The 22,454-nt window shown below is 35.2% G+C and overlaps 2 protein-coding genes and 1 long non-coding RNA gene across 11 annotated transcripts in view; 2 read left to right on the top strand and 1 right to left on the bottom strand.

Moving 5' to 3' along the window:
* LOC126892655 (uncharacterized) overlaps window positions 1-4,668 on the bottom strand; it is a 238,824-nt gene extending 234,156 nt beyond the window's left edge. For all 4 annotated transcript variants that reach the window (XR_007700953.1, XR_007700951.1, XR_007700952.1 and 1 more), the window contains exon 1: window positions 4,595-4,668. This is a non-coding gene — a long non-coding RNA (uncharacterized LOC126892655). The remainder of the gene's footprint in view (window positions 1-4,594) is intronic.
* The window catches only part of LOC126892650 (zinc finger protein OZF-like), a 348,853-nt gene that overhangs the window by 283,281 nt on the left and 43,118 nt on the right, over window positions 1-22,454 (top strand). The window contains exons 3-4 of one of the 6 annotated variants that reach the window (XM_050662284.1): window positions 3,397-4,198; window positions 4,539-7,275. The exons of 3 other annotated variants lie outside the window; for them this stretch is intronic. In XM_050662284.1, the coding sequence (XP_050518241.1) occupies window positions 3,397-4,198; window positions 4,539-5,142 (1,406 nt within the window). In that variant the 3' untranslated portion in view covers window positions 5,143-7,275. Of the gene's footprint in view, window positions 1-3,396; window positions 7,276-12,163; window positions 12,446-22,454 lie in introns of those variants that run through there. 2 more of the 6 variants (XM_050662290.1, XM_050662287.1) reach the window with 2 other exon arrangements.
* Window positions 1,151-3,379, top strand: LOC126892654 (protein krueppel-like). The gene has a single exon (XM_050662295.1). The coding sequence runs from the start codon at window positions 2,406-2,408 to the stop codon at window positions 2,853-2,855; it is 450 nt and encodes a 149-aa protein (XP_050518252.1). The 5' UTR covers window positions 1,151-2,405; the 3' UTR covers window positions 2,856-3,379.

Here is a 22,454-nt window from a genome sequence, read left to right on the forward strand (position 1 = left end):
TTCTATACCTCGTAGGAGCAGAGTTATAGCTAATTAAAAATAGGTTTATATTCGTCAAATTTCAAATGGAATACTTTAACGTGAAATAACCAAAACTAAAGCACATTTCGGGGAAAAGTCATTACAACTTATTTAAAGTGTTTAAAAAAAGCTTAATTTTTGTTTTATAAAAAAAATTTCTAGCATCAAAAGTAAACAAGTTACGCTCAAAATAAAGTTAGTCCCTTTTTTTTGTAAAAAAATCGGGAAAATCACCCCCTAATTAGTATCTCAAATGAACTTAATCGTTACGACTTCACAAGTTTCTTGACCCGTGTATGTATTGTTTATGTGATCTGTAAGTTTCATCGGTTTAAAGTCCTTATTTTTGAAAGGGCTGTAGTTAAAAGGGGTTGAACGAGTCACTCATCACGAATGTATGCAAATTTAGAAACACCAAATCTCAATCAATTTTTGTCTAACAGAAAAACAAGAAAATACATGATATTCAGAAAAGCAATGCTGCCTTTTTTTTTGTTTTTCGAGATTTTTGGTATCTCTAACAATTTTTAAGTTATTTTGAAAAAAAAAACATATTTTTCAAAATTAAAATTTTTAAAAATTTTACTTTAAAACCAAATTTTTTCCAAAATAAGCACTTTGAATCGATGAAACTTACAGATCATATAAACACAACAAGTAAAATAATTTGTGGAGCGGTAACGATTAATTTCATTTAAGTTGCTAATTAGGGGGTGGTCTTCCCGATTTTTTTTTGCCAAAACAAAAGCGACCAACTTTATTTTAAGCGTAACTTGCTTAAATTTAATGCTAGAAACTTTTTATAAAAACAGAAATAAAGCTTTTTTAAAACACTTTAAAAAAGTTATAAGTAATGGATTTTCCCCAAAAAGTGCTTGATTTTTTGGATATATCACTTCGAATTATTCTATTTGAAATTTGGTGAATATGAATCTATTTTTCATTGGCTATAACTCTCGTTTTACGGGGTCCAGAGACCTAACGTGTACACCATTGTTTTTACTTTTTTACAGGCTATATTTTTGCTAAGAACATTTTTTTCGACAAAATACTTACTTTTTGAGTTATTTGCGAAAAACCGTCTAAAAATGTAGTTATTTTGTTGAAAAATAAACATATTCACTCGCAAATAACTCGAAAAGTGTTGAATTGGCGAAAAAGCTCTATAGAACAAAAGTTACTTAAAATTAGTAAGTTTATCCATTTCCGGACTTATTTTACACTTATATTTTTTCACCACCAAGAGGGGATGAAAGTCACCCCCAGGGCAAAAGCACACATCGGCACAATATCACTTTTTTTCTTTGACATGTAAGCTATGCGTATGCCAAATTTCATGTCAATCCAAGTAGTTCTTTAAAATGTAGAGCAAAAACCGTGAAAGAATGGACTAATAATATTGTCACGGTGCTAATGTTAACAATTATTGGTATAAAGAAAATGTAGAAATATTCTCTATTACTTACCCAGGTTGGCAAAAAGACCTGACCACGAAATAATTCTAACTTATTATATTATGTATTTTCTCTATGGAGAAAGAATTGGAAAAGGATTTGTATCGAGTACTCATCCTATAAGAAGCCTCTCTTTTTGGTGGGGCTGTCAACGCCATGTGACAGCGCCGAAGCAGATATATGGTCACTGAGTAGAATACGAGGGGACTTTAGAAACTAGTCAGCATTTATAGGAGATAGGGATAGGAAAATATAGAAACGATCAGAGTAATTTAAAGGAGAAAATACTCTTAAGCTGCAAAACTCGCGTTGTCCAAAAAGTTTAGTTGCAAAGACTGCCAAGTCCGATCTGACCAATGGCAAAACGTTTGGACTGACACGTGATTTGCCCGTTCCCTTGAAGTTTTATAAAGATGCCATACATTTTTCTCTAAATAATGACGAGAGTGATCCACAACTATTGGTAAATGAGTTATGTGAAGAATTTTCTCCAGAATAAACAACTGGGATGTGAAATTTGTTGTGTTAAAAGAGTTAATTTTTATGAGTTTATGTTATTTTCAATTTTATAACAATAATTACCTATATAAATATGAACAAATAAATATGTTTTAAGTAATACGAGTCTAATTTTTAAAATAATTGATAAAGTGAATTTTAAAAAACAGGTTGTTTCGAATTTTTTGGAAATTTTAAATCCAAAGTTGCTAAATTTTGTTGCAAATCCCGCCATGTCCATAAATAAAACCAATTTTATAATGAAACTGCAGCTCAAATCTTTTTTATGTTGGATTCTTCTAGTAAAACATTATACCTACTGGAATACAAGTAAATCAAACAGAAAGCTCAAAATATGGCAGGAGTCCTCTGTAATGAGTTTTCACGCAATTTTTTCAAAATTTTCACTGAAAATTTTGATAGAAGTGTCAAATGTGCTCCGCATTATTTTCACAAAGATCCACGTTAGCAGAACATATGAGAGTACACACTGGCGATAAACCTTTTGAATGTAAAATTTGCTCTAAGAATTTTTCAAAAAGATCAGCGTTAGCAGACCATATGAGAGTACATACTGGCGATAAACCTTTTGCATGTGAAATTTGCTCCAAGAGTTTTTCACAAAGTTCCACGTTAGCAGAACATATGAGAGTACATATCGGCGACAAACCTTTTGTGTGTGGAATTTGTTACAAAAGATGTTCAAAAAGATCTGGGTTAACAAAACATATGAGAGTACATATTGGCCGTAAACCTTTTGTATGTGAAATTGGCTCCAAAAGTTTTTCACGAGAATCCAGTTTAGCAGAACATAATATGACAGTACATCTGGAATATGCGGCATCTGATCGACCTATGAGGGTACAGTACGGCAAGGGATAAGGGCTTGCGGCTCGGTGAAACTCCCCCATAGATCCCTACCGAAGGGCGTTGACGCCTAAAAACGGTGTATACATACATACATATGTATTTAGTTTATGCATGTTCCCCTTACCTCCGTCAAAATTATTTAATATTAAAAAAATGTTAATGTCACGTTAACGTCATACGTATGACTAAAGTCCACTAGCTCTCAGCTAACGTCTGAAGGTGGGAAACTATCGTAAGTAATGTTTTATAGGTTAATACTGATAATTTCCCACCTCTACTATTTTCATGTCATTTTATTTCACAACGCATTATGTTGGCCATCTTTTGCGTTATTTTGCCGGTTATTAGCGCGCTCATAACTGTATATTAGACTTTTATCTCAAAGGATTTTTGTCACTCGATGGATTTCCCCTGTATTACTTTAGTGATAAACGTATTGATTACTATTTTTCGTGTGTAGAAACAGATTTCAATAAGTAAAGGATGTTAAATGATTAAAAGATTATAAGATTAAAAAATGTGATACTAGTTTAATACATAATTACGATTTTAGGTTTTCCCCATGGTTTTCCATGTGAAATCTACTCCGAATTATTTTCACAAAGATCCATGTTGAAAGAACATATGGGACTACACACTGAAGATAAGCCTTTTGCTGGTGAAGTTCGTGCCGAAAAGTTTTCACAAAATTCGCATTTAAATGAACATATTATGGCAATACACACTGGCGACAAACCTTTTGAATGTGAAATTTGCTCCAAAAGGTTTTCACACAGATCCGGGTTAAGAAAACATATGAGAGTACATACTAGCGATAAACCTTTTGCTTGTGAAATTTGTGCCAAAAAGTTTTCAAACAGTTCCCATTTAAAAGATCATATGAGAATCCACACTGGCGATAAACCTTTTGTATGTGACATTTGCTCCAAGAGATTTTCACAAAGGTTCAGTTTAAGAGAACATATGAGAATAGTACATATTGGAGATAAACCTTTTGCATGTGAAATTTGCTGCAAAAGTTTTTCACAAAGATCCAAGTTATCAGAACATATGAGAGTACATACTGGCGATAAACCTTTTGCATGTGACATTTGCTCCAAGAGGTTTTCACAAAGATCCAGTTTAAAAGACCATATGAGAGTACATACTGGGGATAAACCTTTTCCATGTGAAATTTGCTCCAAAACCTTTTCACTAACGTCCAATTTAAAAAAGCATATGAAAATACACACGGGTGATAAACCTTTTGAATGTGAAATTTGCTCCAAGAGTTTTTCAAATAGATCCGGGTTATCAGAACATATGAGAGTACATACTGGCGATAAACCTTTTGCATGTGACATTTGCTCCAAGAGGTTTTCACAAAGATCCAGTTTAAAAGACCATATGAGAGTACATACCGGGGATAAACCTTTTCCATGTAAAATTTGCTCCAAAACCTTTTCACTAACATCCAATTTAAAAAAGCATATGAAATTACACACTGGTGATAAACCTTTTGTATGTGAAATGTGCTCCAAGAGTTTTTCACAAAGATCCACGTTAGAAGAACATGTGAGAGTTCATACTAGGAATAAACCTTTTTAATGTGAAATTTGCTCCAAGAGTTTTTCAAATAGATTCGGGTTATCAAAACATATTATGAGAGTACATACTGGCGATAAACCTTTTGCATGTGACATTTGCTCCCAAGAGGTTTTCACAAAGATCCAGGTTAAAAGACCATATGAGAGTACATACTGGGGATAAACCTTTTCCATGTGAGATTTGCTCCAAAACGTTTTCATTAAAATCCAGTTTAAAAGCGCATATGAGAATACACACTAGTGATAAATCTTTTGCATGTGAAATTTGTTCCAAATGTTTTTCACAAAGATCCAGTTTAACAGACCATATGCGATTACACACTGGGGATAAACCTTTTGTATGTGAAATTTGTGTCAAAAAGTTTTCACAAAGATCTACGTTAGCAGAACATATTAGAGTACATACTATTAGGGATAAACCTTTTGAATGTGAAATTTGCTCCAAGAGTTTTCCAAATAGATCCGGGTTGTCAGAACATATGAGAGTACATACTGGCGATAAACCTTTTGCATGTGACATTTGCTGCAAGAGGTTTTCACAAAGATCCAGTTTAAAAGACCATATGAGAGTACATATTGGGGATAAACCTTTTCCATGTGAAATTTGCTCCAAAACCTTTTCACTAACATCCAATTTAAAAAAGCATATAAAAATATACACTGGTGATAAACCATTTGTATGTGAAATTTGCTCCAAGAGTTTTTCACAATGATGCACGTTAGAAGAACATGTGAGAGTACATACTGGCGATAAACTTTTTGCATGTGAAATTTGCTCCAAAAGATTTTCACAAAGATAAGGGTTAGCAAAACATATGAGAGTGCATACGGGGTCCTGATTCTAATTCAAACTTTGACTCAAAACAGGTCGAAATCAATATGGCGACGTTGAAATGCGACTTTGCGATCCTTGTGGAATTCAGTTGAATTAACTAAAGGACGTCATTAAATTTCGATAGGTTGCAATTACTTTCGACTCCAAATAAGTGGTTGAAATTATAATTTCGAGTCGAAATTATAGTAACACGGACATGAAGTGAGGTTAGGTTTAGTTTAGGAGATGTGTTTTATTTGTTTCTTGCAAGGAAAACTTAAGCAAAAGGTATTAATATGGCTGGGTTTTATGGAAATTTGCTGGTTTTGAAGAAATTAGAGAGAATAGTGTTAAATCATAAATATAATAATTGAGAATGTCCACAACGTGAATTATCATCACAATGAAAGATGTAACGTAATAATCTAGGAATATCAGTAAAAAACAAGGAAAACTTATTTACCAGCTATTTTATTGCTGGACATGCTGGAATCGAATCTTAGGATTGCATATATTAGTAATATAGCTATACAAAGTCCGCAGAAAGTGTGCTATTTTGTTTATAAACAAATTAGCGCTATGAAATCTTTTTTTCCAATTATTGCTCTGTAACTCAGAAGATTTTAACTTAAAAAAAACACTCACATAAAAATTCACTGAAAATTATAAATATCACCAGTTGTAACTAATATCGAAATAAATGAGAATTGCTAGGGATTGCGACTGTCATGGCGAAGTCGCTATTAAATTTCGACCTCGAAATGAATTATAATCAGGCCCCTGGTTTCTTGTCGAAACTATAAGATAAAACAGATCATCTGGGAATTTTTAAAAAGGACTAAAAGGAAAATTTAACTTGTATTGAATGAGTCCGATTGAATGTGTTTAGCAATTATTGTTTTTTATATTTATCCTTATGTAATTTTACCTCCCTGTGAAGTTTTATTAAGTAAAATTTTACGAGGAGGTAATAAGAATAAAGTTTTATAACAATTATTGAAAAGATTAAAAAATAAATAAAAGATATATACAAAAAAAGATTTAAAAAAAAACAAGAAAAAAAAAACCAAAAAAAATAAAAAACAAAAAATATTAAAAACAAAAAAAAAGCAAAAAAGTAAAAAACAAATCAATTTAAAAAAAATATAACAAATTAAAAACACAAAGAGGGCCTAGACCTCCAAGGTGTTGAATCGGGTTGAAGCATTAGAGCTGTGAAAAAAATCTTGCAAGTTTTACATGTTAAGCCACAAAAAATACATCGGTTAAAACCGTTTAAATATCGAGTAAAAGTCTCACATTGGAATGTTACATATTAACTCCAAAGGATGGATAAAATCCCTAAGGAGCTGCCCTAAGGCATTACATGACCTTCAACGAAGCTCGTGAGTTGTTGAGTAAAAATTATGTGTCTTCACATTGAGAACGGTGAGAGTCAACTAGAGTTGTCGATATTTAAACGGTTTTAACCGATGTATTTTTGGTGGTTATCATGTAAAGCTTGCAAGAACACTGATGATGCTCTTTTTAGAGAGCGAAAACATTCTATTGTATTTGTAGTCCTTTCTAGTTTTTTTTAAATCTCGGCTGTCCACGTTCTTTTCTTTTAACAGTTCTATGAGTTTCTGATGTACTCTATTAAAAGCTTTTTGATAATCTATAAAGCAGACATAGAGATCCTGGTTCATATCTATTTGTCTTTGCGTGAGAACGTTAAAAGCGAACAGAGCCTCTCTCATTCCTAGTACTCTTAATCCAAACTGTAAATACTGTAAATTTAAACGAAATTATTTTTCCAAAAAATAAGCAGACGTTAAAATGTTTATACGAATATATAACGTCCTGTAAATTTATATTTTAAATAGGCTTAGGTAATAAAATTAAAAATTGTCACACAAAATTGAAAAAATGTATGTAACAACCTATAAATTTAGATTATAAGTAGGGTTAGATAATTAAATTAAAAAATGTAATTGTAATACCGTACAAAACACAAATAGTCTGGCAAATTGTATCAGCCGAAGCCATTATAAAAATAAAAAAAAAATACAATCAAAAATTGTTTCTTATTTATTTTAAAACGTGAAGCTAAGAGAATAGGGCTACCTACAGATAAACCAACACAAAACAAAATGCATGACGCTAGGGAAGGACGACACAACAAATAAGAAATATCTAATAACAGAACCATAAATTTGAAACTGTATCCACCTTTAGCTACCTGGGAGCAACAATAGGGAAAACTGGAAAAGAGATAATAGAAGAAAGAATTCTGAAAGGCAAAAAAGCATATGGAATGAATAGAAATCTGCTGAGATGCAAGACCCTGAGCAAGAGAACCAAGATGAACCTATATATAAAACCTGTTGTTACATATGGGATGGAAACAACGATTAACAAGAAAGAAGAAGAAAGTCTTCTGAAATTTGAAAGAAAAATAATGAGAACAATACTGGGCCACAATGTAACAAGAGAGGGAGAAATACGAATGAAAACAAATGCCGAAATTGAAGAAGAATTAAAGAGAGAAATTATAGTCAGATACATAAAATCGCATCGCTTAGAATGGATAGGACATATACAGACACGCCCACAATTAGATATGTTGAGAAGGATAACTAACTGGACACCACTATGGCCCAGGTGTAGAGGAAGATCCAGAAGATGATGGCTGGATGATGTAGAAGAAGACAAGACCAATGAATGTGAAAGACTGAAAGGTATAACATGACAGAGGAGTAATCCACCTCACCCAATAATAGGATTTTAAACGCCATGGCGTTAGCTATAATCTCTAGGGATTGTAATGCTTAATGAATGAATACTACACATATAAAGGTTCAAATAGGGAACATGGACATTTTTTACTAAATAATAATTTATGTTTATGGTTATACACGGTGTCCAGAAACTCTATTGACAAACGAATACAGGAGATTCCTCAGATATTTTTAAGACAATTTAACCCAATTCACTTGGGCTAGAGCTATTTTAAGATGGCGTCTGGTAATTAGTTTTTCTTAAATACCTCCAGAACGCTTCTATTTAGAAAAACAAAAATTGGTATGCATATTTATCTTCCAGAGATAAATCGATTCCATACCATTCCAAATTTCTAGTACTGGTCATAGGCGTACGTTTTGGGTAGGGCAATAATTAGTTTATCGAAAAACTTTTTTGTATTTAACTTTTAAGCATTTTTGACCCTGGATTATTAAATTGTGAGATATTCTTGTACTAAAAGATACTCTTGTTTTAAGTCTATAAGATACACCGTTTTACAGAAAAACCGATTTAAAAATTTTTCGTTTTTTAAATTAAAAAAAAAACTATTTAGAAAAACGAAAATTTGTACCTCTCGAACCCTTCGCGAACAGCTGTGTGGACGAAAGTTCGTAATTGTTCGTTCGACATCTTGTTCGGGTGTAATTTTGTTTTGAATGTTACATTTTCACTAGAAGAATTAATTAAAGATAATATACCTCATTTCTGTTGTGTTTTGAAATGTGGGATGGGAAGTATTCATGATAAAGTTTAGTTTTATATGGTTTTATCGGTTACAATCAGTGCTACATTTTAAGCATAAAACAACTAAATAAGTTATCAGATGAGAGACAAAAACATAAAACAGCTAAATAAATTACTATCTGAGAGACAAAAATAATGGTTAAATGCTATAGAACGTCCCATGATACTATAAATAAAGAGATTTTTTTTTCTTTTTTTGGAGGTCGTCTGACATATGTCTCCGATGGCACTGCAGCCTCATGGGCTTATTGTGCCAACCATCCTACCTTTTATGTCACCCAATCCACAAGCTTGGTTCCACGTACCAAATTGTACATCCCTAGCATGGGTTGGGTGGCATATTCTGCTGGACTTAATTTTGGTTGTCCATAAATAGCCTGCCTTTTGTGATCCAAAGCCTCACACTCGTACAGTACATGATATGCTGTTTCAGTTCCCCTATTGCACAGTCTGCAGTTAAGGTTCCCTTCGTACAGCCCAATTCTATTCAGGTGTCCTTTCAGGGCACAGTGACCCGTGAGAAGACCTGTAATTATGCGGAGCTGACTCCTATGTAATTTTATTAGTTCCTCAGCTCTCCGTTTTGAGGGTTCCCTTATTAAGGGCCTCCCGTGTCGCTGACCAGGTACGTTCCCCCAGTATTCTTTGTGTTTGTTTTTGACCCATTCCCTGACTTGTCCCCTAATTATTGTTTTAGGTACTCCTAGAGCAGGTTCTGGGCCAAAATATAAAGTTGATGAACCGTTCCTTGCCAGCTCATCTGCTTTCTCATTACCGTCTATCCCGGTGTGTCCTGGCACCCAGAATAGAGTTACATTATTTCTTTCGGCCAGTTCTTCCAGTTCTTGCCGGCATTCCCATACCAGCCTTGACGTCACTTTCGGGCTCATTAGTGCCTTCAGTGATGCTTGGCTGTCTGTGAGTATATTGATCCGTCTATTTTCATAGGCCCTCAAGTTGTTCATTGCGACACACTGCAGAATTGCGTACACATTTCCGCTTGAAACACAGTTGTGTATGTTCCTAGTGAGAAACTGAGTCCTACATTCTCTGTTTCACTAAAAATACCGGTTCCAGTGCCTTCATCGGTTTTTAATCCGTCTGTATTCGCCCCGAGCGTTAACAAAGTGTCAAAGCAAAATCGACCGACCTGCTCATGGTGGCGGTTTTTTGAAATTTTATAAGGACGCTTTGTGTATGTTTAAATGAGACATTTAAAAAAATGCCGTGTCACGCTAGTGATATTATGTATTAATATAAACAGAAAATAAAAACGCACTTAATCTGATATAAATTCTTCACTTTCCAATATTGATTATCAGTTCGATTTTGTATACATAACCTCACTATCGCAGTTTATGTCAATAAATCTTTATTAACGCAAAAGAAAATATTTTTGTTGCAGTATAAATTACAGATAAATTAATAACTAATGAATTCTAAAGACAGTTTTACATTATGCTATTTTCATGCTAGGCAAGAGCCATGCAAGACAAATCACGCTACTGCGCATGCCCACGCGCTATTTCCATGCAATTCCTGTGCTAGACGAAAAATTAAAACATGTTCTATTTTTCATGCTATTTTGATGCAAGTCCTGTCAAAATTCATGTTGCCAATATGACAAAATTTATAGTTTAGAAAAAAACTTAACCTTATTGTGTAAGTTTAAATGGTATTTACTGGATGTAGTAATTTGTGATTTATATTTGAATATATTTAATTATGTACTGAAATTTCCAAGTGAAATATCTAAAGTTAATATTTTGATATATTTCTTCTATTGGCAACAATGAAAGTGGTATCCAAAATTGCACAGAAATAGCTCTGATGTAAAAAGGTCAAGCTAGGCAAGAGATATGCCATGCAAGACGGACTTGCATAGCATGAGACTTGCATAGCCTTGATGTAAAGCTGCTTTAACAATTTTTTTCGGTTATTATCACTAGAAAATAAAATATTCAAGTTTAACAAAATAATCCCATAAGACTCAAATAAAACGTCCTTACAAAATCTGACAGCGTGTCACGTGACTGTAAGTAGAGGGGAGACGCACGGAGCCAATACCAGATCGTTCCCCTGATTTTGCTACTGATGCTGTTCCATTCCCTTCGGTCATTGATTTCTATTCCGAAGTTCCTATTAAATGTGTATTTTGGTACCATGTGGTCAGTGTATGTATCAGATATACTTACCCCACCATGGTTCCAAATCTGATTATGCCCAAGATTCTCGTATTTATCCCTTGGTTTTCCTTGCAACCTGTATGCTCCCATCCTCGCTTCCCCTTTGATAAATATATCAAGAGGGTGTAGGTCTAACAGGGTGTCCAGTGCCGCCGTTGGTGTTGTTTTTATTGCTCCCGTTATTCCCAAGCATGCAAGTCTTTGTATCCTGCTTATCTTGTTTATAGCGGTTCTTTGCTGCATCTTTGTCCACCATACCAAGGATGCATATCCTTAAATAAATAAAGCACCATATATAATGCACCATATAAATAAAGAGATAGTATTTTCGGAGATATAACCGGAAGTTGAATTTGAATTCTTGTTAAAGTTAAATGGGATTTGTATGCATTATGTGATGAAATTATTCAATTAACAAAATAACATTAAACTTCAATGTATTCGAAAAGATTTTAGTGTCGAGATTCCAGTCAAAATAACTGTCAAAGATAAAATATAAAATACAACCTCGAACAATTCAAAGTAATCAGACATTACGAATGATTACGAACTTGCCGGTATCCAGTTACGTCACGACTTCCGGATGTGTAATATATTGTTATTTATGGTATAATGGAACGTCCTATAAAAATGTTAAATAACTAACTATGTCCATATGTTACTTGGTAAACTGTCTAGACCGTTAACTCAAACCCCTAGAGTGAAAGTGGACCTATATTATTTATTTTGCCAATTTTTTGCTTGTACCTACTAGCAACATTTGTATTGTCTACTAACAACCATGATACTATAAATAAATGTTATTTATAGCATATTTATAGTATCATGCAATCATGCTAACAACTTTATAATCACCCTTGTTTATTTATTCACTTCTTAAAAGTAAATAAAGTCGTTCAAGTACTTCTACAACTAAAAACTACACAAAATCTACAACAAAATGTTCGGAAAATACAACTAAAAAATTGTTAACGGTAAAAAACATGTTTTGAACAACAATTTTTGATAGTTTTGCCATGTTTTGCCACAGTTTTGTCTCCCGAACGTCAAATGGTCAACAAAGTCTTCGAGTTCGAATGCCCTATACTCGTTGTTTATAAGTCAAAGCTGTCAAAAGTCAGATTTTAGAAAGTCATAATAAAATGATAAAAACATAAATAAACATAAACTTAAAAAGACTACTGTAAAGTGTAAAGTATTTTGGTAATTGTTAATTTACATCATATTATCCTTCCAGTTTTCAGTATATATTTTTTATAATACAAGATAAACATATTACAATCATGTTTAATCAAACTGAAGTAAAACAAGAGGTAGCTGAGACAACTTGCAAAAGAGAAATAGAAATAATAGATAATGAAGTTCTACAGGATACCTTTAAAACCGAATTTAAGGAGGAGCCTAAGACAGAAAGTGCCTGTGATACATTTGATTTTGATTATTTAGATGTGAAGAAATGCCCTGTAAAAGCTGAAATAGAAGATGATGGTAAGTGAATAAAGAGTAGCTATAGTACTTCCACTTTAAGTACCTTTTCAGACTAAGACACTGGTGTATGACACGTGTGTCCACCACCGGCAGCAAAGCATTGTTTTAAATAAAAGAATACGGACGAGCCACTTTGAGTGTCTGGCTGATTTTAGTGGCTCAACAATGATTTGCTGCAATTGAATACCGGTGACGGACACCGGTGTCTTAATCTGAAAGACTACTAACTTTTCCCATGCACAAAATTATTCACCAACTACTTTTTATACTAGGTCTCTTTTTAACTCACAGAAACTAGTATCGCAAAATTAAGCTGCTTTTCGATAGAAATCACAATAAGTTAAACAACGATAAACAATATTGAATGTCTTTGATAGCTTATGAATTTTGACTGTTGATGTCTTGATTTATCTGCATTTATGGTTTATTTGGTTTTATAAATCGATACAACATTTATAAAAATGAAAGAAAAAAAGTAAAGCTACTAGTAACTGCAGCTAAAAAGGAAACATGGACAAAATTTGGTGATAAAATGGAACAAGACAGTAAAAGTAATCAAAAGCTCTTCTATAGAACACTAAAAACATTAAGAACAGAGAACAAACAAAAAGTACACAATATTAAGAGTAAAAATGGAAACTTATTAGCAGAACCAACTCAAATAATGAATAGATGGCAAGAATACTTTGAAGAACTATTGAACCATGACAACAATACAGAAACCAATACTGAACCAGAAGAAACACCTGAAGAAAATGTAGAAGAACCAATAACATTAGAAGAACTACAAGAAGCCATAAAACAGCTAAAATATGGAAAAGCTCCAGGAATTGACAAAGTAACGGTGGAAATAATAAGAAACATGGGACAACAAGGTACTGAAATACTACTAGAAATAATGAATAAAGTATGGAAAGATGAAATATTACCAGAGGACTGGAAAACCGCATTGATAGTTCCCATACATAAGAAAGGTGACAAAAGAGAATGTAATAACTACAGAGGATTGACATTGCTATGTGTATCCATGAAAATATTAGAGAAAATCATAGATAAACGAATAAGAATAATCGCGGAAGATACACTAGACGAGTCACAAAGTGGTTTCAGAAGCGGAAGGAGCATACAAGATCATATATTCACGCTAAAACAAATAGGCGAAAAAGCGCTTCAAGAGAAAAAGAACATATACTTAGCCTTCTTAGACCTAGAAAAGGCCTTCGACAAAGTACCCAGACAGAGAGTGTGGAAAGTGCTAAGAGAGAAAGGTGTAGGACATAAAATGATACGAATCATCCAGAAAATATATAGTCAGAATGTGAACTCAGTGATTAGTAACAACAATAGATCAAACACTTTCACAGTAACAGGAGGACTAAGACAAGGCGGAGCTCTTAGCCCAACGCTGTTTATATTGTTTATGGACCAAATAATTAAAAGATGCACAATAGAAAGCAGAAAATTAAATGTTGGACACAGATATCTTCGTAGAGTAGAAATATCAGAAGGAGTGTTTGCAGACGACTTGGTGTTAATTGCAAGAAGTGAAAAAGATTTACAACACAACATTGAAATATGGAACAGAGTATTCATCGAAAATGAAATGGTAATAAACAAAAGCAAGACCAAAGTACTACAGATCGGTGAAGAGAGACAGGAGCTAAGAATAGAAATTGAAGGAACACAAATTGAACAAGTGAAAACTTTCTCTTATCTAGGTGTAATAATTGACCAGGCAGGCACTCAAGATGCTGAAGTAAACAATAGAATAGACAAAACAATAAAGCTGTACCATACAATGAATAAAAAATTTATCAGTAGAAAAGAAATTTCAAGAGAAACAAAAATAAAAGTGTTCAAATCAATCTATAGACCAGTACTAACCTTCGGCAGCGAATCTTGGGTCTTAACAAACCGACAAAAAAGCAAGATCCAAACCATGGAAATGAAGTTCCTGAGAAGAGTAAAAGGCGTCACTAAATTAGACCGACTACGGAATGTAGACATAAGAAGAGAGTTAAAAATACCATCCACATTGGAGTATATAGAGCAAAGACAATTATGTTGGTGGGGACATCTACAACGAATGAAAGAAACTAGACCAGTTCGAAGAGTATGGGAAGCAAAAATATCAAAAAATAGGAAGAGAGGAAGACCCAGACAAACATGGGATAAAGCAATAGGAGCCATTCTGCAAAAGAAAAGATCAAACTGGACAGATGCCAAAGCGATAGCACAAGACAGAAAAGAGTGGAAAAAATTTGTATATAGATAACTGATACTTTTATAGAATTAATGAAATTAATTTTAGAAATGTAGAATTAGATGTAAAAGTGTAATTTGTATATTTGTAAGTACCTATGTAAAACTAGATATGTTAATTTGGTAGATTAATATTGCAACCCTACACCATTGTATGGTAGAAGGGATATGATTATATATATATATATATATATATATATATATATATATATATATATATGAAACTTAAAGCTAAAATCAATATCAACAAAAGAATTAATATTAAAATTAAACTCACCAGGCTTCCGGGTTGAACCGCGTCGTTGGTTTCTAGGCCGAGCTTTCGACGTCCTCTCTGACGTCATCTTCAGGGCTTCCGGGGTCTCAGTCTCCTGAGGCTCCAGACACTACACTCACTACTCACTACTTCACTACTCACTGCAATACTGTTGTTGCTGACGCTGGGGCGGTCATTTATACCGTGGACTGATGTGACTGACGTGGCTGTCGATGACGTGGCGGAGTGGGAATTAGCGCGAAGACTATTTGGAGTGGCGCGAAGATTTTTGACGGCTGGAATTGTATTTGTAGATGGAGCGGACGATGTTTTCTTTAGGAGGGGTCTCCAAGTCGAAGGTAAACGGATGCCGTCATCTCTTTTATTGAGACAACTTGGCCGTTTTTCGATTTCTATGGCTTCTCGGATAATCCTTTGTTTATAGAAGCGGATGGGGGCTATGGTTCTGGAGTTTTCAAAGTCAATTTTGTGACCTGTATGAAGATGGTGTTGGCCTAGGGCTGAAACTGAATCGGAATTGCGAACAGATATGGAATGTTCATAAATCCTATTTTGGATTCTACGATTGGTTTGTCCTATGTAAGATCGGGGGCAGTCTGCACAAGGAATTTCATAAACTCCGTGTTGTTCATTTGGAATGTTGTCTTTGACGGATCGGACAAGAGATGAAAGTTTTTGTTGGGGGGTAAATACTGTTTTTATTCCTCGTGGTTTAAGAATTCTGTCGATTTTGTCAGTAACACCTTTGATATAGGGAAGAAAAGCTTTCGTATGATCAGGATCTAACTCTTTGGGTTGTGATTGAGCGGGAGATTGAAGTTTATGGATGCTCCTATCGATGTGATTTTCGCGGTAACCGTTTTGGATGAGGGCTTGTTTTAAAGAAGAGAGTTCAGTAGATCTACTTGCATCATCGGAAAGACGGATTGATCTGGAGACAAGAGTATTAATGACTGAATTAATTTGAGAAGGTGGGTGATGAGAGTTTCCATGCAAGTAGCGGTTGGTATGGGTGGGTTTTCGATAAACAGAGTGATGAAAACCTTGTGATTGGTTCTTCTTAATAAGAACGTCGAGAAACGGTAAGGATGAGTTAGTCTCCATCGTGAACTGGATACTGGGATGTATACCATTCAGATGGGTCTGAAAAGACGCTAAAGCATCCCTGCCGTGGGGCCAAATGACGAATGTATCGTCAACATATCGTAGCCAACATGTGGGTTTGAGCGTAGATGTGGATAGTGCTCGGGTCTCAAAATCTTCCATAAAGATATTAGCAATTACTGGAGAGAGTGGTGAGCCCATTGGGGCACCATTTATTTGTCTGTAGAATTGATTTTGGAAGATGAAATAAGTGTTGGACATGCAATGTTTAATGAGAGATAAGTGGTCTTGCTGGATACTGTGTTTCGTTTCCAGAATATTTAGGGTGTCATCTATAGGAATGTTAGTAAAAAGTGAAACGATGTCGAAACTTACTAGAATGTCTGAGGGTGAGATAGGATATTGTTTGAGAAGTTCGATGAAATGAAAAGAATTTTTGACGAAAGATGAGGCATTTTCGGCGAAAGGTTGTAGCCGAAAATGCCTCATCTTTCGTCAAAAATTCTTTTCATTTCATCGAACTTCTCAAACAATATCCTATCTCACCCTCAGACATTCTAGTAAGTTTCGACATCGTTTCACTTTTTACTAACATTCCTATAGATGACACCCTAAATATTCTGGAAACGAAACACAGTATCCAGCAAGACCACTTATCTCTCATTAAACATTGCATGTCCAACACTTATTTCATCTTCCAAAATCAATTCTACAGACAAATAAATGGTGCCCCAATGGGCTCACCACTCTCTCCAGTAATTGCTAATATCTTTATGGAAGATTTTGAGACCCGAGCACTATCCACATCTACGCTCAAACCCACATGTTGGCTACGATATGTTGACGATACATTCGTCATTTGGCCCCACGGCAGGGATGCTTTAGCGTCTTTTCAGACCCATCTGAATGGTATACATCCCAGTATCCAGTTCACGATGGAGATGGAGACTAACTCATCCTTACCGTTTCTCGACGTTCTTATTAAGAAGAACCAATCACAAGGTTTTCATCACTCTGTTTATCGAAAACCCACCCATACCAACCGCTACTTGCATGGCAACTCTCATCACCCACCTTCTCAAATTAATTCAGTCATTAATACTCTTGTCTCCAGATCAATCCGTCTTTCCGATGATGCAAGTAGATCTACTGAACTCTCTTCTTTAAAACAAGCCCTCATCCAAAACGGTTACCGCGAAAATCACATCGATAGGAGCATCCATAAACTTCAATCTCCCGCTCAATCACAACCCAAAGAGTTAGATCCTGATCATACGAAAGCTTTTCTTCCCTATATCAAAGGTGTTACTGACAAAATCGACAGAATTCTTAAACCACGAGGAATAAAAACAGTATTTACCCCCCAACAAAAACTTTCATCTCTTGTCCGATCCGTCAAAGACAACATTCCAAATGAACAACACGGAGTTTATGAAATTCCTTGTGCAGACTGCCCCCGATCTTACATAGGACAAACCAATCGTAGAATCCAAAATAGGATTTATGAACATTCCATATCTGTTCGCAATTCCGATTCAGTTTCAGCCCTAGGCCAACACCATCTTCATACAGGTCACAAAATTGACTTTGAAAACTCCAGAACCATAGCCCCCATCCGCTTCTATAAACAAAGGATTATCCGAGAAGCCATAGAAATCGAAAAACGGCCAAGTTGTCTCAATAAAAGAGATGACGGCATCCGCTTACCTTCGACTTGGAGACCCCTCCTAAAGAAAACATCGTCCGCTCCATCTACAAATACAATTCCAGCCGTCAAAAATCTTCGCGCCACTCCAAATAGTCTTCGCGCTAATTCCCACTCCGCCACGTCATCGACAGCCACGTCAGTCACATCAGTCCACGGTATAAATGACCGCCCCAGCGTCAGCAACAACAGTATTGCAGTGAGTAGTGAAGTAGTGAGTAGTGAGTGTAGTGTCTGGAGCCTCAGGAGACTGAGACCCCGGAAGCCCTGAAGATGACGTCAGAGAGGACGTCGAAAGCTCGGCCTAGAAACCAACGACGCGGTTCAACCCGGAAGCCTGGTGAGTTTAATTTTAATATTAATTCTTTTGTTGATATTGATTTTAGCTTTAAGTTTCATTGTATTAACCGCGGAAACCTTTCCGAACATATATATATATATATATATATATATATATATATATATATAAATCGATAAAGTTTATTTGGTTTTATATTTATTTATTTATTTATCAACAGGCAATCCCCCAATCAAAATACAGTATAAATATTAATCACATGAGATTTTTAACCTAATATACAGTAAATTTAAAAATTATACAAACTAGGAACATAAAATTTTATGTTTATAAAATGAGAAGTAATATACAGTAAGAGCCACCATACTAGACACATAGGAACATTGAGCTATTACAGTCCTGGACCCTTCACTTGTTGCAATGTTTATTTTTATGTTAAGTGACGTTTAGAACGTCAGAAAATGTATAGAAACTGTTTTATTCGTTCTCTGGATTAACTCTTTATAGAAGTTAAGACTAATTTTAATAGTTTTATTTTAATTAAAATACAAATGTATTGTTACAAACTTATCCTCATTCAAACGTAATAATATCTTATAAAAGTCAATAGTCAAAAGGAACTCTTCTTCTTTTTTATAATCTTGTTTAAGGTAGGTAATACAACATCCCCCCTCAAGATGATACATCTTCAACATAACTACTGATTAATCTTCACGATAGCGTAAAGGTCTGACAACCGCTCTCCCAGAGCGCGTTGTATTCTTACTCTGCTCAATATTAAATGGTCCATCAGTTTTCGTTGGCGTTGGAAGTCGTACAGGCGTTTTGGGTTGAGTTGGGTGACTTTCCACTTCCTGACTACCTTTCTCAATGTTTGTTGGTCTTTGGGATGTTAGTTGTTGAGTAGTCGGTGTAGTTTCTGGAGTCGAATTTGTTTGTTGAATCCCTGGCAGTTGTTTCAATACTCCATCGGGATACTGCTTAGATATGGAGCGGGGATCAGATGAAAACGGTTTCTCCTTATGGTGCTTATGGCGGTCTTAACTATGTATGATCTTGGATTAACTTCGTTAATAATTTCACCATGTCGTTTCAGGTCTGTGATCCATACAAAATCACCAATTTGAAGTCAACTCAAATTCTTCGGTCCATGTTTTCCATCATATAATTTTTTATATTTCGAGCGGTACTTCCTCTCCGCGCTTACTAGCTTCTTTGATGATTTAAATTCAGCTAATGCGATTGATGGTAGATTATCTCTCAATTTTCTTCCAAACATCATTTCGGATGGACTGAATCCGTTCTCTAGTGGTGTGTTTCGATAGGACAGAAGTGCCATCTCTATGTTGTTCTTATTCTTCTTTATTAAGGTTTTTGCGACTTTTACAGCAGCTACTGCTGCGCCATTTGCTTGGTGGAATTGTGGGCTACTTCTCGATGTAGAGAACCCCCATTCTCTTGCAAACTGTTGGAACTCTGATGTTTCAACAGCATGAAATTGTGTTCCAGTGTCGGAACAAACCAACTGTGGTATACCATATCTTGCAAATATTGTTTTGCAGATGTTTATTACTTCCTGTGATCTCATGTTCTGAACAGGAAGTACTTCAAAAAATCTGGAATAGTTATCAGTTACGACGATATACCATTTTCCTTCAGTTTTAAAAAGGTCCATTGATATCACTTGCCATGGATAATCTGGAAATTTAGCTGGCAATAAAGGTTCATGATGGTTTGTCGAGTTTTGAATACAGATAGGACAAGATCTTACTTTAGCTTCTATCTCTTGAGAAATTCCTGGCCACCACATCGTTCCCAGAGCACGACGACAAGTTTTAGTTATTCCAAAGTGGCCAGCATGCAATTTTTCCAACATCATTGCCCTGAGCTCACATGGAATGATCATACGGTTTCCTCTAAGAAGGATACCATCCACAACTGATAGTTCATGACGTACTGGGTAGTATGGTTTAACATCACCTGATAATGCAGACTTGTGAGGCCAGTCTCCCATTATGTAGTTCTTCAGTTGATTACAGGTTTGATCATTGCTTTGTGAGTTAGCAACTCGTGTTACATTCTCGTCAGATGTGTGAATACCTGCAAGAGTGACTCCATGAATGAAGGCATCGATTTCTTCTTCTAATTCTTTGTCATCTTCTGAAGGTATGGGTTTACGAGATAAAGTATCAGCAATATATAAATTTTTCCCTGGGGTATATACAATATTGTAGTCATAACGCATCATGCGCATTCTAAACCTTTGAAGTCTTGGGGACAGATCATCGAGATGCTTAGTTTTAAATATTTGTATAAGTGGCTTGTGATCGGTCTCTATGGTATATTGTTTTCCTATCAGAAAACTCTTTAGTCGATCGCTTGCCCAGGTCAGAGCTAGTGCTTCTCTTTCTATGTTTGCATAATTTTGTTCAGCTGGAGTCAAAGTCCTCGAGATGTATGCTACAGGTTTCTTATGACCACCTTCAACTTGAAGTAATACAGCTCCCAATCCTTTGGTAGAAGCGTCACTGGATAGGATTGTAGGTTTATTTGCATCATACATTGTTAAACAAGGTGCTGATATAAGCAATTCTTTTATTTTCTGGAACGCCTCTTTTTGTGCTGGGCCCCATAGAAATGCATTGCTTGGACTAACTAAACTTGTAATTGGTTGCATAATCTCACTCCTATTAGGGATAAATTTCGCTAGGAATGTTACAGTACCCATAAGGCGTTGAACTTCCTTGACATTTTTTGGTGCTTCCATGTCTACAATTGCTTTCACCTTGCCTGGATCTGGTGCTACCCCATCCTTCGACAACACAAATCCCAAGAAATCGATTTTCTGCTTACAGATTTCAGTTTTGCCCTTATTCAAGGTTATATGTGCTTTTTTGATTCTCTCGAGCACTTCTCTTAGGCGGTCATCGTGTTCCTCTTTTGTGTTTCCCCAAACCAGCACATCATCCATATGGACTAGAGTAGAGTATTTTTTGCTCCTTCAAGGACTCGTGACATTCTTTTCTGGAATTCCTCTGGTGCCGATGTAATGCCGAAAGGTAATTTCTGGAATTTAAATCTTCCAAATGGGGTTAAAAAGGTTGTGTAGTCTCTTGATTCTTCGGCTAAATTAAGTTGCCAGAATCCATGATTTGCATCAAGTTTGTTAAAGTATTTAGCCCCTCTAATCTCTGCAAGTTGTAGCTCTACTACGGGAACTGGGTGAAACTGACGTTTGACACTTTTATTTAATCTTGACAGGTCGACACAGATACGGACCCCTTTTCCTCCTTTCTTTATGTTTACTACCATTGGGGCACACCATTCGGTCGCATGATCTACAGGAACAATGACACCATTTCTCTGCATTTCTTCCAAAGCTTCCTTTACTTGGTCTCTCAATGGAACTGGAACAGTTCTTGGTACAGAAATAGCATATGGTTCAGCATTTTCCTTTATTTCAATTTTGTATTCACCCTCCATATTGCCTAGTCCTTGGAATAATGAGGAGTATTCTGCGACCCAATTTGTCTCAGTACTTATAGAATAAATTCTTTTTACTAAATATAAGCCTTGGCATGCTTTCCTACTCAACAATGGGACATCAATCTCTTCAGAGATAAATACATTTTCTGTAATTTCCCTATTTTTATATTTTAGTTTTAATTTTATTGTACCTAGTATTTTGAATCTTTCTTGCTTTTTTGCACTAAATACTTTATTCGAAGATTCATTTAGAGGTAGTTCATTTATTACATTACTCAGCACTTGGACAGGTACCATTGTTACATCAGCAGCAGTATCCAGTTTGAATGTGATAGGTTCAAGCATTCTCTCTTTGCAGCTTACTTGTAGTTTTTGTGTCCACACATTCCTGTCGTCACTCGCTTTAATTTCGTGTACATAAGAGTTTTCGTCACTGTCAGGCTCTGAATCTTGCTGAATGGCATGTACATTTTTGTTTTTGGACTTTTTATTTTTATAACACATCTTGCTGTAGTGTCCTTCATTTTTGCATGTACCACATTTAGCATTTTTTGCAGGACAGTTTGCTAATTTATCATGCCAATCATATCCACATCTAGGGCATTTTTTCGTTTTCTCACCTTTACTTGACTGTTGGCAATTTTGGGGGTTCTGTGATTTTTTGTAAGTTGATTGTTTTCTTATAGCAGAAACATTTGGTTCATTTAGGTTTTGTTTTTGACGGATCAGCTCTTCATGTTGTCTTAGACAGGTTACAGCTTTTTCGAGAGTAAGTTCAGCATCAAGTTGCAGTTTGTCACTTATGCTTGTATCTCTCATTCCGATAATCAACACTAATAAAACCATATCATTGTTTAAAGTCCCCCAATCACATGTT

This window comes from Diabrotica virgifera, chromosome 9 (assembly GCF_917563875.1).
Source record: "Diabrotica virgifera virgifera chromosome 9, PGI_DIABVI_V3a".
Lineage (NCBI taxonomy): Eukaryota > Metazoa > Arthropoda > Insecta > Coleoptera > Chrysomelidae > Diabrotica > Diabrotica virgifera.